This window comes from Zingiber officinale, chromosome 6B, assembly GCF_018446385.1.
Source record: "Zingiber officinale cultivar Zhangliang chromosome 6B, Zo_v1.1, whole genome shotgun sequence".
In the NCBI taxonomy this organism is placed as follows: domain Eukaryota; kingdom Viridiplantae; phylum Streptophyta; class Magnoliopsida; order Zingiberales; family Zingiberaceae; genus Zingiber; species Zingiber officinale.
The window spans coordinates 123,383,066-123,398,105 of NC_055996.1; the positions used below are offsets into that span (position 1 = coordinate 123,383,066).

General features: G+C 37.6%; 2 protein-coding genes across 2 annotated transcripts; both read left to right on the top strand.

Annotated features, from left to right (window-relative positions):
- Positions 1-4,453: 4,453 nt before the first annotated feature.
- LOC121991487 (receptor-like protein EIX1) lies at positions 4,454-7,414 on the top strand. Its single transcript, XM_042545482.1, has one exon. It carries the CDS (start codon positions 4,454-4,456, stop codon positions 7,412-7,414), a length of 2,961 nt encoding a protein of 986 aa, XP_042401416.1.
- Positions 7,415-10,560: 3,146 nt separating this feature from the next.
- Positions 10,561-13,680, top strand: LOC121989329 (FT-interacting protein 3-like). Its single transcript, XM_042543309.1, has one exon. The coding sequence runs from the start codon at positions 11,105-11,107 to the stop codon at positions 13,466-13,468; it is 2,364 nt and encodes a 787-aa protein (XP_042399243.1). The 5' UTR covers positions 10,561-11,104; the 3' UTR covers positions 13,469-13,680.
- The last annotated feature ends 1,360 nt before the right edge of the window (positions 13,681-15,040 follow it).

The window sequence follows — 15,040 nt, forward strand, 5'->3', positions numbered from 1 at the left end:
AGTTGTTAAAACGTTGATCACCAAAGGATGCAACAGTTAAAGTATCGATCATCAAAAGAGGTGTCTCTCAGTAAATAAAGGAAAAGGTGTACCCTTTGAATATAAAGTCAAATCAAGCTAGGGAGGAGTCCAATTGAGCTCGAACTTGGGTCAAGTTAAATCAAATCCGGATCAAGTCAGATCGAGCTCAATTAGGCTAAATTGATCTCCTACCAAATTAGTCCCGATAAAAGACCTCAAGTCAATTCTATCAGAATCACATCCAATTATGAATCACCCTCAATTGGAACTTATATTCAATTCAGTGGTTGTTGAAATTCCGATCACCAAGGGATGCAACGATTAAAGCATTGATCATCAAAAAAGACGTCTATGAGTAAATAAAAAAAAAGGGAGCCCTTTGAGAATTAGAGTCATCATTTTGCTTTTTTTTTAAAGGTAACTAGTCGCAATATTAAGATAAAATTATTATTATATGATCAAAAGGTCACGGGTTCGAATTTTAAAAACAACCTCTTATAAAAAACAGGATAAAATTATATATAATGGATCTTTTCCCGAGACTCAACATGACGAAAACTTCATGCACCGAACTACTTTTTTTTTTTAAGTCACAATATTAAAGTAAATAATCTCATAACTCTTTAATTATTCTTCTTATTTTTCTCCATTGATTTTCTCCGTCTTTTCTCCGAGGTCCAACTTGAGAATTGGAAGGACCTTATTAAGGTTCACCTTGGCTCCTTGCTAATTCTCCCTTGAATCTTTCTAGATCTCTGTGCAGAAGGTCAACTTGAAAGAAGTCAATTTATTGAAGCCCGATCCGAAAGAAGTTGGTCAGTTGAATTTCGACCTGACTTGCATCCAATGATCAGTCAAAAAAATTACATGATCATGATTCCTTTACTGAGTTATCTCAACCGTTTATCTTGGATCGGATCATATAGAATATACAGTCAAATCAACATATACTGCAATTCCAAGCCTCTTTGCGAAGCAGTATGCACTTCAACAAGAAAGACGAAGAAAGATGGCAAAAATGAATGGAGAAAAAGGAGAGTAAAGAGTTATGAGATTATTTTATCAATATATGCTCACTTCTTTTTGTTAAAAATACAAAATATGAATGAGTAGACTACAATTCGTTCATTTCATTGTATTTCAAGTACATTCATCGTATTTTGAATTGATGAAAATCATCAACGTCTCTTACAAATCACCGATGTCCCAAATTAAAGTTGTCTTTAAATATTATAGTATAGTATATTAATTACATGATTGCCTAACAAGCTCATAATAATAAATATTGATTTTCTACTGGCGAGGTTTAAAATCTTCAAAACAATATTGTTTAAAGATGTTTAGCCTTATTGTTCTCCTAGAAAGATGAAGAGTTTTAGTATGGAGACACCTCTGAATAGTATAAGAAAATTGGTCTTTTTTAATTAAAAAAAAAGTACACTTAAATCTCCAATTTGATAAAACTATTACTTTTTTAACAAAATGTTTTTTTTATATATCATTATAAAAAATTATTTAACTGATATACACAATCGATTGTAGCTCAATCTATGATTTGGTGAGGTAAGACTTTAATAAAGAAGATAGATATTAATTACTAACCAAAAACAATACAAATCTACCATTAAGAAGACAATTAAGGAACATGATACCCAAATTAACAATGTCATTTTTTATAATTATCCAAATAATAAAAAATTCCTCAAATAATTACAAAGCTTAATGATGTGTTGAATGGAAGAATCATTGAACAACATCTACATAAACAACATAATCCACAAATCAATTAGTGGAATTGAATTGCTATATTCAGTGTCTTGCTCAAATAGTAATTAGATGTGTTCAAAGAGTCTCTAAGTCCATCTATGCTTTTAGTACTATTAAATTCTTTTAAAAGGATTATGTAGCAATTTTAACTAAAATTGTAAAGGGTTTTTACTTAAATGGTGAAATTGAGTATGAGTCTGACAGTTACTGGAGTCCACCAATGCTTTCTGCACTACTAAACTACTTCAAAATGTTCATATAACAATTTTGACTAAAATTGTTATGCATCTGTGTTATAGATAATTTGTGAAAATTTTAATATGATACAACTTATGCATAATTGTTGCAAAACATCTAAAGTAACATAATATATGATGGTTTTATGAAAGGGCAACTTTATCGAATACTTAAAAATGTGCGCTATAATCTTCGGGGCTATGGTGTTACAGTTGGATATTCAGATTATCATCTAGACACTCACGGTTCAATCTCCAGCTATGATATATATATAGAAAATTTTTCTCTAAATAAATAGCACAATCAAATGATGTTAGATTTCTGAGTTGATCGTCGTATATATTTCCTGAATTATCCTAATAATCGATAAAAAAATTTTATAGAACCAAATCGATCCTCCTAGAAAAATTTATTATAGGATGCACTTGTTTTCTAACGTGCCCATCTACCAAACCTGTTTTGCCCGATTGTTACTGCCGATGGATAGTCAATTGAATGTGATTATAGTCAACTTAGATGTAATTCCAGTCAATTGCTAGTTATGCACAGAAGTCAGCCAACCAGTAACATTTCAAAGACTTCCTCTTTAATTTCCCGGGCATAGTTCAGATGGTAATATAAAATTTTTAATTTTCCGGGCATAGTTGAGATGGTAATACAAAAGAATTGAATCATGTAAAGGTTGAATCCTTTTGAAATCGTGTGATCATACCCTTCCTTGGAGGGATTATCTATAATTTTCTAATTTCCTCTATTCTAATAATGTGAAGCAATCATGGTGGAGGTACGTATTTCATTATAAAAAGACTTTCTTTTTATTTCTTTTAATGGGAGGCTGAGTTAGGGATACTGGACTAATTGGTTGTTTGTGGTAAGTACTTCTCAATTTATTTGATGATCATTAAAAAATTTCTATGAACGTGAATCGATTATCTTAAAATTAATCGAAATAAATTTAATATCTAATATCAATTAAAAAAAACCTAAGAAGTGACATGCTTCTATAATAAAAAAATAAAAAAATTCTAATTCTTTTCTTTGTTTAATTTTTTCTATTTACAAAAATAATCTCTTTTTAGGTTGTAGCATGGTAGAGCCATTGGATTTTTTTTAAAATCTTTTTTTTAAAATTTTTTTTTTTTTAAATTTTTTTTTTTTAAATGTTTTTTCAACTTGGCCAAGTCTTTCATGTGAGCATCTTTTTCCATCTAATATTTTTCATTCTCTGATTGTTAAATGATGTTTTCTCTCTTTTTGCTCTAGCTAATTATTAATCTCGGGCATCTGCTAGTCTTTCATAATTTATGATAAAACATTAAAAACTAAAAGGTCGGTGAAGAAACGGAAAGAAAATCATTTAGCAAGTGTCAAATAAGAACATTAGATGAAAAAGATAAATGTTGACATAAAAGACTTAACCAAGTTTAGTTACTAGGCTACCACTTAGAAAGGTCTAAATAAAGAGAATGATAAATACTGTAGAATGTGGCAAATAAATGACGAAAGAACCTTAATTTTCTATCCTTAGTTATGGACTATCAGCCCACTGGAATATGAAAGGCCCAATCGGAAAGAGACGTCGTGTATTCTAATTTCCACAAGTCAGTCAAGATACCGTTGACTAGAGGTGTAATTGAGCCAAGCTGAGTCAAACTAAATTTTTGAATGTTTAAGTTTGATTCGTTTATAATCGAGCTGAGCTTGAGCTTTATTTAACGAATATATTCATGACTCATGAGTTTTATCGAGCTTAAATGTGCTTAATATATATAAATTATAAATTTAAATATTTATTAAAAATTAAATTATATATTTAAAAAAAATTATAATATTTTTATTAAAATTTATAATTTTATTCTAATAAACAAATTTAATATATTTGTCTATATGTTTCATAAATAGAGTGTAAAATCTATAAATTTAATATTAAAATTATTTTTTTATTTAAAAGTTAATTCATGAGTTTAACGAACATGTTTACGAGTTAACGAGTCGAATATTGTGAAATTTGAATTTAATTTATTTATCTTAACGAGTCTCATTAAACAAGTTCAAACAAATTTTTATGGAATCGAGTTTTTAATAATTTATGAATTACTTGATTCATTTACATCCTATTGTTGACTTGACTAAATTAGGAGAGTCAAAAGCCAACCTTGCTTTTTTTTCCTTTACAAGTTGTTGACAATTCAACACGCTACTAGTGACTATTAAATAGCTAAAACGACCTGCGATGGAGAATGGAGATGGACGCTTAATCTTCTCACACTGGCCATAAACTTACAGGTCACTCGGCTTGACTTGTGGGTGTTGGTCCAAATTAGTTGGAAGACACGCATTTACGAAATATACAATCTCTGCGTAGTGTATATTAACAAAGGTACAGACCACTCTCCTACCATATACTTGCAACCGTAATCTACTAGCAATGGCTAGATGGAACGTCCATTTTCTCTTCCTGATGTTGTCTATACTAGGCATTCACCTCCAAGAAACCTATCTCTGCAATGGAGCTCTAAACTCAAGCTGCAACCCTGTTGAGAGAAGTGCTCTGTTGGAGTTCAAACAGGGCCTCAAAGATACTACTAACCGGTTGTCTTCTTGGACGGGTGAATACTGCTGCACGTGGGAAGGTGTGGCATGCAGCAGTCGCACCGGACATGTGATAGAGCTCGACCTTCGCAATCCACACCCTTTTGACAACGAGTGGATTTTAGGAGGTGAGTTGAATCCTTCGTTACTGAGTTTGAAGTACCTTAAGCACCTTGACCTGAGCAGGAACAATTTTGGAGGAGCTAATATTCCAAATTTTATGGGTTCGTTTTATCATCTTCAGTATCTCAACCTCTCCGGTACCGGGTTGGGAGGACTCCTCCCTCGACAACTTGGCAACCTCTCCAATCTACAATATCTTGACTTGTACAATGAGTTCGGTTCCAATTTTGGTGCTCAAGTTCGTGAATTTAGAATTGATGATGCACTCTGGATTTCTGGGCTTTCTTCTTTGAGGCTTCTAAATATAGACCATGTTAATCTTCAGAACGTCAGTAATTGGCTCCAAGCTCTCAATACTCTTCCTTCCATTGAAGAGATCCATTTATCTTTCTGTTATATTGAACCCGTCCCACTCTCTCTCCCACATGTAAACTTCACCTCAGTTGCTTTTCTTGATTTGTCTTATAATTCTATTGGCTCTTCAATACCCACTTGGTTATTCAATATAAGTGGCCTTCAATATCTTGACCTTAGTTGGAACAATCTTCATGGTCATATTCCATCCCTCTTCGGAAACTTGGCTTCTCTCAACAACCTAAATTTAGCTCACAACTCTTTGATAAAAGGAGGGATACCTACTTCATTGAGGAATCTATGCCAGCTGCAAAGTTTAAAACTCTCAGGCATCAATATCAGCATGGATTTGTCGGAGTTCGGTGCTTTATTTTCAGGGTGCATCAAAACAAGTTTAGAGATTCTTGAACTGTATAGGACTAACCTGATTGGCCAATTACCTGAATGTTTAGGGGAACTCAAAAGGCTTAGATCACTTGATTTGTCTGAAAATCAAATTTCTGGCTCCATTCCTGCATCTCTTGGACAACTAGTTTCACTGGAAGAACTTTATTTAGATGACAATCAACTTAATGGGACTATACCAGAAAGTGTAGGGTGCTTATCAGAGCTAGTTAATTTGGCCCTCGGTTCAAATTTCTTTGTGGGTGAAATGTCAGAAGCACATTTTACTAAGTTGACAAAGTTGAAATATTTGAGCTTGTCATCAAACTCCTTGGCTCTAAAGTTTGAACCCAATTGGCTTCCCCCTTTTCAGCTTAGGTCCATTTGGATGAGCTCTTGCATCTTGGGTCCTGATTTCCCAGGATGGCTCCAGAAGCAAGAAAATATGGTATTCCTTGATATGTCAAATGTTGGTATTGTCGATGCTATGCCAGACTGGTTTTGGAGCTTGATTTCTGGAGCATGGCATGTGGATATTTCTAGCAACCAAATCAGTGGCAGAGTACATAATTTAATGCATTTAAAAAAGCTAAGGGAATTTGATATAAGTTCCAACAACTTCAGTGGTCTTCTTCCATATTTCCCTCGTGGTTTGGAAGTACTAGACGTCCACAACAATTTATTCTCGGGGCCAATTCTTCCTGCAATCATCATGGGTATGCCAAATCTCAATTACTTATCGCTCTCCAGAAATAATTTTACTGGTACTATTCCCTCGCCATTGTGCCACCTTCAAGAGTTGGTCGCCCTTGATCTTTCCAACAATCTCTTGGCAGGAAAATTACCTGATTGTTGGAATCGCTCTTCGAGACTTACAGTGTTTGATTTATCAAGAAACAGTATATTTGGAGGGATTCCTAAATCAATATGTTCACTTTCATTACTTAATTCATTGCACCTGAGCAATAACAATCTATCTGGAGAGTTCCCTTTGTCCTTAAAATATTGTCGACGACTAGTCATTCTAGATGTGGGATATAATGAGTTAAAAGGTGAAATACCAACATGGTTAGGAAGGAGTCTTATCTCACTCCGAGTTCTCGGATTGCGATCCAATAAATTGGTTGGAAATATTCCACCCAATCTTTCATTACTGAGTAATGTCCAAATCCTTGACCTTGCAGGAAATGAGCTCTCAGGCACCATTCCAAGAAGCTTTGGAAACTTTGATGCCATGAAAGTCATTAGAAAAATTCCTAGTTCGCTCACGTATGCATTTGAAAGTGCTTATAAGGAGAGCATGCCAGTGTCGACGAAAGGAAATACTCAGGAGTATGATGAGCTGCTTTCGCTTTTGAATATAATGGATCTTTCAAACAATAACTTAATTGGTAAAATCCCTACTGAACTAATGAACCTATCAGGATTGTTCGGTTTGGATTTATCTGGAAATCATTTAACAGGAGAAATTCCAGAAAACATCAGTGCATTACAACAATTGGAGTCTCTGGATTTGTCAAGAAACAATTTATCTGGAGGAATTCCTTCTAGCATGGCCCATATGTCATCTTTGGGGTTTTTAAATTTGTCCTATAACAACTTATCAGGGGAAATTCCACTTGGTGATCAGCTTCTAACATTCAGTGATCCATCAATCTACATGGGAAATCTTGATCTTTGTGGGTTCCCTCTGAATCGAAGTTGCAAGGGCAGTGAGACATCACAAACTCCAAGTCGCATAAATGGCAAGAATGAAAACGAAATGATCTGGTTTTACGTGAGCTTTGCACTTGGATTTCCTACTGGATTTTGGGCAATTTGGTGGGCATTGCTACTGAAGAAGAATTGGAAGATTTGCTATTTCAGATTTATCGACAACACATTTGACAAGGTTTATGTGTGCATTATGATGAACCTTCGGAAATTTGCTTTGTAATAGGTCATTATCGTTTTATTCGGTTCTAATTGTTATACATCAATGATAGGCGGTCCTTTTTGTTTTGAATTATTCCGAACCTTTACCGAATTCATGCGCAAAGAACAATTGTATTTTGTATGTAGATTCTTTCAAATACAACTAAAAGGCATGCATAAAAATACAGCGTGCAAAACTGCTGAATGACCTAAACATGGAAAGAAAAAAAAATTCAGTTCCTTGTATAATTTTGTAAAAATTCAATTACACCTACAGCTTGTGAATCTGTCTATTTCCCGAAGTCATCTTGGACACAAATAAAATATAAGAGAATTGAATATCTAGGTTGTAATTTAGAGAACTATTAAAGAGATTTCCTCTCAGGATAATTAATTATGAGATTTCTTGTACCATTAGATCTAGATTTGCTCTTCTTGTAAAGAGCTCTTTTCGACATAAGCTATGGAATAGGAGAGGCCTTCGAAACACATCAAATTTTGTATTAGCATTATCATTATTTTTATTTGAAGGGGAGTCTTGGCACAACGGTAAAGTTATTATCATATGACCAAAAAATCACGGGTTTGAATCCTGGAAATAACCTCTTGTAAAAAACAGGATAAGACTGTATACAATGGGTCCTTTCCCGGGACTCCGCATGACAAGAATTTCGTGCACCGAGCTTCCCTTTTTATTGTCATTATTTTTATTTATTCATTCATTACAAGTTATCTAATATTTAATCTTCGATTGTAAGATATTCTCTCTTCTATAAGTAATTGACGGTAATTTTTTTTACATTAAATGTACACACTTGAATTTTTATAACATTGATTTAAGTTTTTTTTGTTTGTGAGCAAATTTTTTATATCAAATTATCTCTTGTAAACTTTGTAAGAAAATAAAAAATATTATAAATTCTATGCTTTATTTATTATTTTTTAGATTTTTGTTGGTCAATCATGAAAATAGAAATTGAAAATTTTAAACTATTTTTTGTAGATTTTATTCACCTATGCTTTGCATTTTTTTCCACCATATTTTCTTCTATAGAACAAAGTCTAGATGAGGTTGAATTTATCAAAAAGTCAAAGTTCTTCATTTCCATCCCCTTCTATCTATTCTTTTGGTTCTCAAATTTTTTTATCAAACAATTTGATACAAATAATAGAAAACAATTTGACCTAAAACAGGGTCTAATTTGGGCATTTGGAATACATTACATTTACATATTTCCAAACCCTATTTGGATAATTTGCCTCCAATTTTCACGAGGAAAATGGGCCTTCGAAAGCAGCTTTTGTTCGCTCCTAATGAAATATCGTTGAACTCTGTACTTTGTTAAATTCGTATATATTACTTTCAATTAATACACACCATTTCCTACATTAAAATGAATATTCTTTAAAATATTTTAATTTTTCATCTTATAATTATTATTCAACATACATATTAATTTATTAAATATTTTTATTACAATAATAATTACTATTAAAATTAAAAATTTTATTGTACATAATAACTAATTTATATGATATTATATTTTTAGTAATATAACAAATATTTTAAATATTACTTATTTGAGTTAATAACTAATATAAATTTATAAAATATAAAATTTACATAATAAATTAAATTAAATAATATTAATTTATAATATTTAAGAATATTTTAAATATAAATTTAATATTATAATATATTATATTAAATATAAGCCACACTTACATTATTTTGGTGCAAGTGAACAGTGCAGATGGTGGAGCACTATTCACTTGCACAATTTTGATGTAAATTTTAGGGTCTTTATTGGAAAAGATTTGGTGTCTTTTTTATATTAAAATGATGTAAAAGGGTATTGATTGGAGATGGTCTAAAGTCAAATCAAGCTAGGGCAAGTCAAATCGAGCACGAATCAAATTAAATCGAACTCGGGTCAAGTCAAACCGAGCTCAGTTAGATTAAACCGAGCTCCAACTAAATTAGTCCCGATAAAAAACCTCAAGTTAATTCGATCTGAATCACATCTAAGTATGGATCACTCCAAATTGGAACTCAGATTCGATTCGACAGTTGTTGAAACGTCGATCACCAAAGGATGCAGCTGTTAAAGCACTGATGATCAAGTGAGGTGTCTCCCTTTAAATAAAGGAAGAGGTGCAACTTTTGAACATAAAGTCAAATCGAGCTAGGGCGGAGTCCAATCGAGCTTGAGCTTGGGTCAAGTTAAATCAAATTCGGATCAAGTCAGACTGAGCTCAATTAGGTTAAATCGATCTCCTACCAAATAAGTCTCGATAAAAGACCTCAAGTCCATTATGGATAGTCCTAAATTGGAACTCAGATTTGATTCAACGGTTGTTGAAACTCCTATCACCAAGGGATGCAATGATTAAAGCACTGATCATCAAAAAAAGACATCTCTGAGTAAATTAAAAAAAAAAAAAGTGAGCCCTTTGAGAATTAGAGTCACCCTTTTGCTTTCTTTTTAAGGTAACCGGTCGCAATATTAAGGTAAATAATCTCATAACTCTTTAATTATTCTTCTTACTTTTCTCCATTCTTTTTCTCCATCTTCTCTCCAAGGTCCAACTTGAGAATCAGAAGGACCTTGCTAAGGTTCACCTTGGCTCCTTGCTAATTCTCCCTTGAGTCTTTCTAGATCTCTGTGGCACTCAGTGTCAACTTGAAAGAAGTCAATTTACTGAAACCCGATTTGAAAAAAGTTGGTCAGTTGAATTTCAGCATGACTTGTATCCAACCAGTCAAAATTACTTGATCATGATTACTTTACTGAGTTATCTCAACCCTTTATCTTGGATTGGATCATATAGAATATACAGTCAAATCAACATATACTGCAATTCCAAGCCTCTTTGTGAAGCAGTATGCACTTCAACAAGAAAGATGAAGAAAGATGGAAAAAATGAATGGAGAAAAAGGAGAGTAAAGAGTTATGAGATTATTTACCTTAATATTAAGGCGGGGTTACTTTTAAAAGGAAAGTATAGTCCCTCCATGATAATACATTTGTATTATTTTTATTTTTATCATATGTTAGTTTCAACTAGTTCAAAGAGCTGTCTATTAATAAACCTTTTCTCTACTGAACAAATAACCACCACGCCCATCGTTCCCGATCTTTCTGTCGGACTTTCTCATTCTTTCCGAGAACAGTTCGCCAATCACTAGTTTTCCTCTTTTCAGTTAATTGCTTGAGGCACAGTTCACAATTAGGTTATCGATCATTTGTTGTGACGCAATCTCTCATCCACTTTCCACCAACCGGAGAAGCAGCAGGATGCTTAGCAGCGATCTGAAGCTTTGGCAGGGACGGCCAACCAAAAGTTCCGAATCGCCATCAAAGACAAGGACCGTCTGGAACGAGCTAGCGCTTCTACTTAAACGTCTCCGACCCCTCCGCGCTCTCCAACCCTCAACCGCGCCTCAAAGTCCAGCTCCTACATCCGCAAGGTTCGCATCGCCGCCACCTCCTTCGTCCCTTACAGCGTAACGACGCCATCGAGCTTTTCTACCCCTTGGAGAAGCGCCGCATGTTATCGAGCGTCAAGGCGAGCTCGGCCTAAAGGTTTTCCTCACCGACAACTCTTCGATTCGCGCCCGCACCGAACCCACAGCAACAGTTCACCGCTGCTCCGGCAGTCGAGGAGTCTGTGAGATAGGTATAAAAGTTTCAAATTCAGGTCTGTGAGGATGTTCTACTCGTCGGCACAGCAGCAGTTGGACTTCCAGCTGAAGGAAACCAGTCCTTATCTCGGCGGCGGCCGTATCGTTGGCGGTCGGATGATCCTCAGCGAGAAGGCCGGCGCGTACGACCTGGTGGAGAAGATGGAGTACTTGTACATCAGAGTGGTGAAGGCCCGTGACCTGCCGGCGAAGGACATCACCGGCAGCCTCGACCCCTACGTGGAGGTGCGCGTCGGCAACTACAAGGGCACCACCAAGCACTTCGTAAAGAACCAGAGCCCGGAGTGGAACCACGCGTTCGCCTTCCCCAAGGAGCGCGTGCAGGCCTCCTTCGTCGAGGTCGTGCTCAAGGACAAGAACCTCGGTAAGGACGACTTCGTCAGCATCGTGCGCATCGACGTCCACGAGATCCCCACGCGCGTGCCGCCCGACAGCCCGCTCGCACCCCAGTGGTACCGCCTCGAGGACAAGAAGGGCGAGAAGCTGAGCAAGGGCGAGCTTATGCTAGCCGTGTGGCACGGCACGCAGGCCGACGAGTCCTTCGCCCACGCCACGCACTGCGACGCGATTGCCGCCGCCGTCGACCCACACACATTCAGCAACTACATCCGCGCCAAGGTGTACCACGCGCCGCGCCTCTGGTACGTCCGCGTCCACATCGTCGAAGCCCACGATGTGTTCGCGTTGGACAAAAGCAGAGTCCCCGACGTGCTCTGCAAGGCCCGCCTCGGCAACCAGCTGCTGCGGACGAAAGCGATCCAGTCCCGCACCGCCGGCTTCTTCTGGAACGAGGAGTTCATGTTCGTCGCCGCCGAGCCCTTCGAGGAAGAACTTGTCCTCTCCGTGGAGGAACGCGTCGCCCACAACAAGGACGAGGAGATTAGCCGCGTGCACATTCCCCTGACCACCATCGAGAAGCGAACGGACGACCGAATCATCAAATCTCGGTGGTGGAACCTGAAGAAGCACGTGGCGGTAGACCTGGATCAACTGAAGGAGGATAAGTTCTCCAGCAAGATCCACGCCCGCATCTGCCTCGACGGCGGCTACCACGTGCTCGACGAGTCGACACACTACTGCAGCGACCTGCGCCCCACGGCGAAGCAGCTGTGGGAGCCCCCCGTCGGCCTTCTCGAACTCGGCATCCTCAACGCCACCGGGCTTCACCCGATGAAGAGCCGGGAGACGCGGGGCACGTGCGACCCCTACTGCGTCGCCAAGTACGGCCACAAGTGGGTGCGCACCCGCACCATCGTCGACGAGTTGAACCCGCGGTTTCACGAGCAGTACACGTGGGACGTGTACGACCACGCCACCGTGCTCACCGTCGGCGTCTTCGACAACTGCCAACTCGTCGAGAAGGGCTTCGGTTCCGGCGGAGGGAACAAGGACGTGAAGATTGGGAAAGTGAGAATCCGGCTGTCCACGCTCGAAACAGGGCGCATTTACACCAACTCCTATCCCCTGCTCCTTCTCCACAACTCCGGCGTCAAGAAGATGGGAGAAATCCACCTTGCGATCCGCTTCTCCGTGACGTCGATGTTGAACGCAATGTCCATCTACTCGAAGCCGTTGCTGCCGATGATGCACTACGTGCGGCCGCTGCCGATAGTCCAGCAGGAGCTGCTCCGGCACCAAGCGGTGCAAATCGTGGCCGCGCGGCTGAGTCGGATGGAGCCCCCGCTGCGGAAGGAGGTGGTGGAGTATTTGTCGGACGCTCATTCCCACCTGTGGAGCATGCGCCGGAGCAAGGCCAACTTCTTCCGGCTGATGTCAGTCTTCTCCGGTCTCTTCGCCGTATGGAAGTGGTTTTCCGATGTGTGCTCGTGGAAGAACCCGGCGACCACCATCTTGGCGCATATCTTGTTCATAATGCTGCTTTGCTTCCCGGAGCTGATACTTCCGACGGCCTACCTCTACATGTTCCTCATCGGAGTATGGAACTATCGGTTCCGGCCGCGCTATCCGCCGCACATGAACACGAAGATCTCACACGTGGAGGCGGTGCATCCCGACGAGCTTGACGAGGAGTTCGACACGTACCCGACGAGCCGGAGCCTGGAGATAGTGAGGATGAGGTACGACCGGCTGAGGAGCGTGGCCGGGAGGATACAGACGGCGGTCGGCGACATAGCGACGCAGGGTGAGAGGTTGCTACTGCTACTGACGTGGAGGGATCCGCGGGCCACCGCCATGTTCTTAGTGTACTGCCTGTGTGCGGCCACGGTGCTGTATGTGACCCCGTTTCAGATTATGGCGGCCGTCTGGGGGTTCTACTACATGAGGCACCCGAGGTTTAGGCAGAAGTTACCGTCGGCGCCGCTGAACTTCTTCAGGCGATTGCCGTCGAAGATTGACTGCTTGCTTTAGAGAAGGAAGAATCGGGACGAGGCTTGAAGGAATAAAATCTTACATACTATGTCACCAAGTTAAATAATAATACTAGTTTTTTTTTTTTTTTTATCAATTTTCCAGTATAAAAAATTAGATTTATCTTAAAATATATTACTCCAATATTGGCCCACTAAATTTTAGGTGCCGTATTTATGAAAAGATATAGTAGATTGAAAGATATAATTTTCTAACATTTATTGATTATAATTTTATATTTAGCCAGCAAGATATTGCAGATGGTTATAAAATAACATATGTAAATGTTCATGAAACTCAATATTTTATAAAGTTTGTTACTGCTTCATAATACTTAATCTATTGTAACCTTCTAATTTACAGGCCGACTCTAAAGTATGTCATTGGGGTGGCTAAGGTCCTCGATCCCCAAATTCGGCAAACATATAATATATATATATATAATTAAATTAGTTTAATAAAAATTCAAAAATTATATTTTATTAGATTGTTTTAATAAAGGTTAATATATATATATATATATAGTTAAATTTTTTTTAATAAACGTTGAATATATATTATTAAAATTTAAGAAAATATTTTCAAAAAAATGAAAAGAAAAAAAGAGTGTGTAGCATGTTTCCTTTTCAAGGCAAAATTTTCTTTTTAAGGCAGGACAATGATATTGAATCGTCCTTTGCTTTGAACCTTTGAAGCAGAACCTTTCATCCTTGGTTTGAACCTTTGAAGCAGCAATAAGGTGCAGTGAAAAAAAAAATGAAGGAAGCTTCGTCTGGTATTGTCTCTCGTTTCCTTTTTTCTTTTACCTTTTTCGCACTGTTGTTTTGTAAGATTTTTTTTTCTGTCTTCTCGATCGATCGTGGTCGTGTGGTTCTATCCTCACAACTGCAGGTCCGCACTTTGTAGTTTGTAACCTGTAGGAGATCTTGTTGATTAAGAAAACTATCGATTTTGAAGGAGGAGAGCTGTCGAACACAATTTCATCTCAGCTTCTGAATCTGATCACTATCAAGTGTCAACAGGATTTAGAGATCATTTTTGGAAATTTTCAGCTATAGTGGCGGTGATTTATTGATTTTCATTCTCCCTTTCATAGCTTTGGTTTCTGGATGGTTGAGTCAATGACTCATGTTTGAGTTCCTCTAGGGAAGAAGTGTTTGGATTTGTGCTCGAAGAGTAAAATTGCTGCGAGTTCCATCTCTCAGTGATCCTTACCTTAGATCTGTGGTTCAGCTGGAAATTATTGCAAAAGTGACTCTATCGATTGCTTCAAGCATAAACCAGGTTTTATTGCTCTTTTACTATTATTTTCACTATTTGCCTTTATTTCGTTGCTACTTGCTAGATTTATTGCTAGTTTTGTATGTTTTATTTTTACATTTGAAATTTGTATTACAAGCATGTTTTCAAAGAAATATCTATTTGAGAGTCAGAAAAGAAATAAAAGAAAAAGAGTAGAAGAAATTATTAAAACTCAGAAAGGTGCTTTTCATAATTTTTTTAAAACTAGCTTTTCAATTGAAGATTCAATTGATGAATTACAAGAAGAAAATCAAGAACTAAATGATAATG

Excerpts from the sequence above, each read along its gene's own strand:
- LOC121989329 (XM_042543309.1), top strand. The coding sequence starts at position 11,105 with ATGTTCTACTCGTCGGCACAGCAGCAGTTGGACTTCCAGCTGAAGGAA.
- LOC121991487 (XM_042545482.1), top strand. The coding sequence starts at position 4,454 with ATGGCTAGATGGAACGTCCATTTTCTCTTCCTGATGTTGTCTATACTA.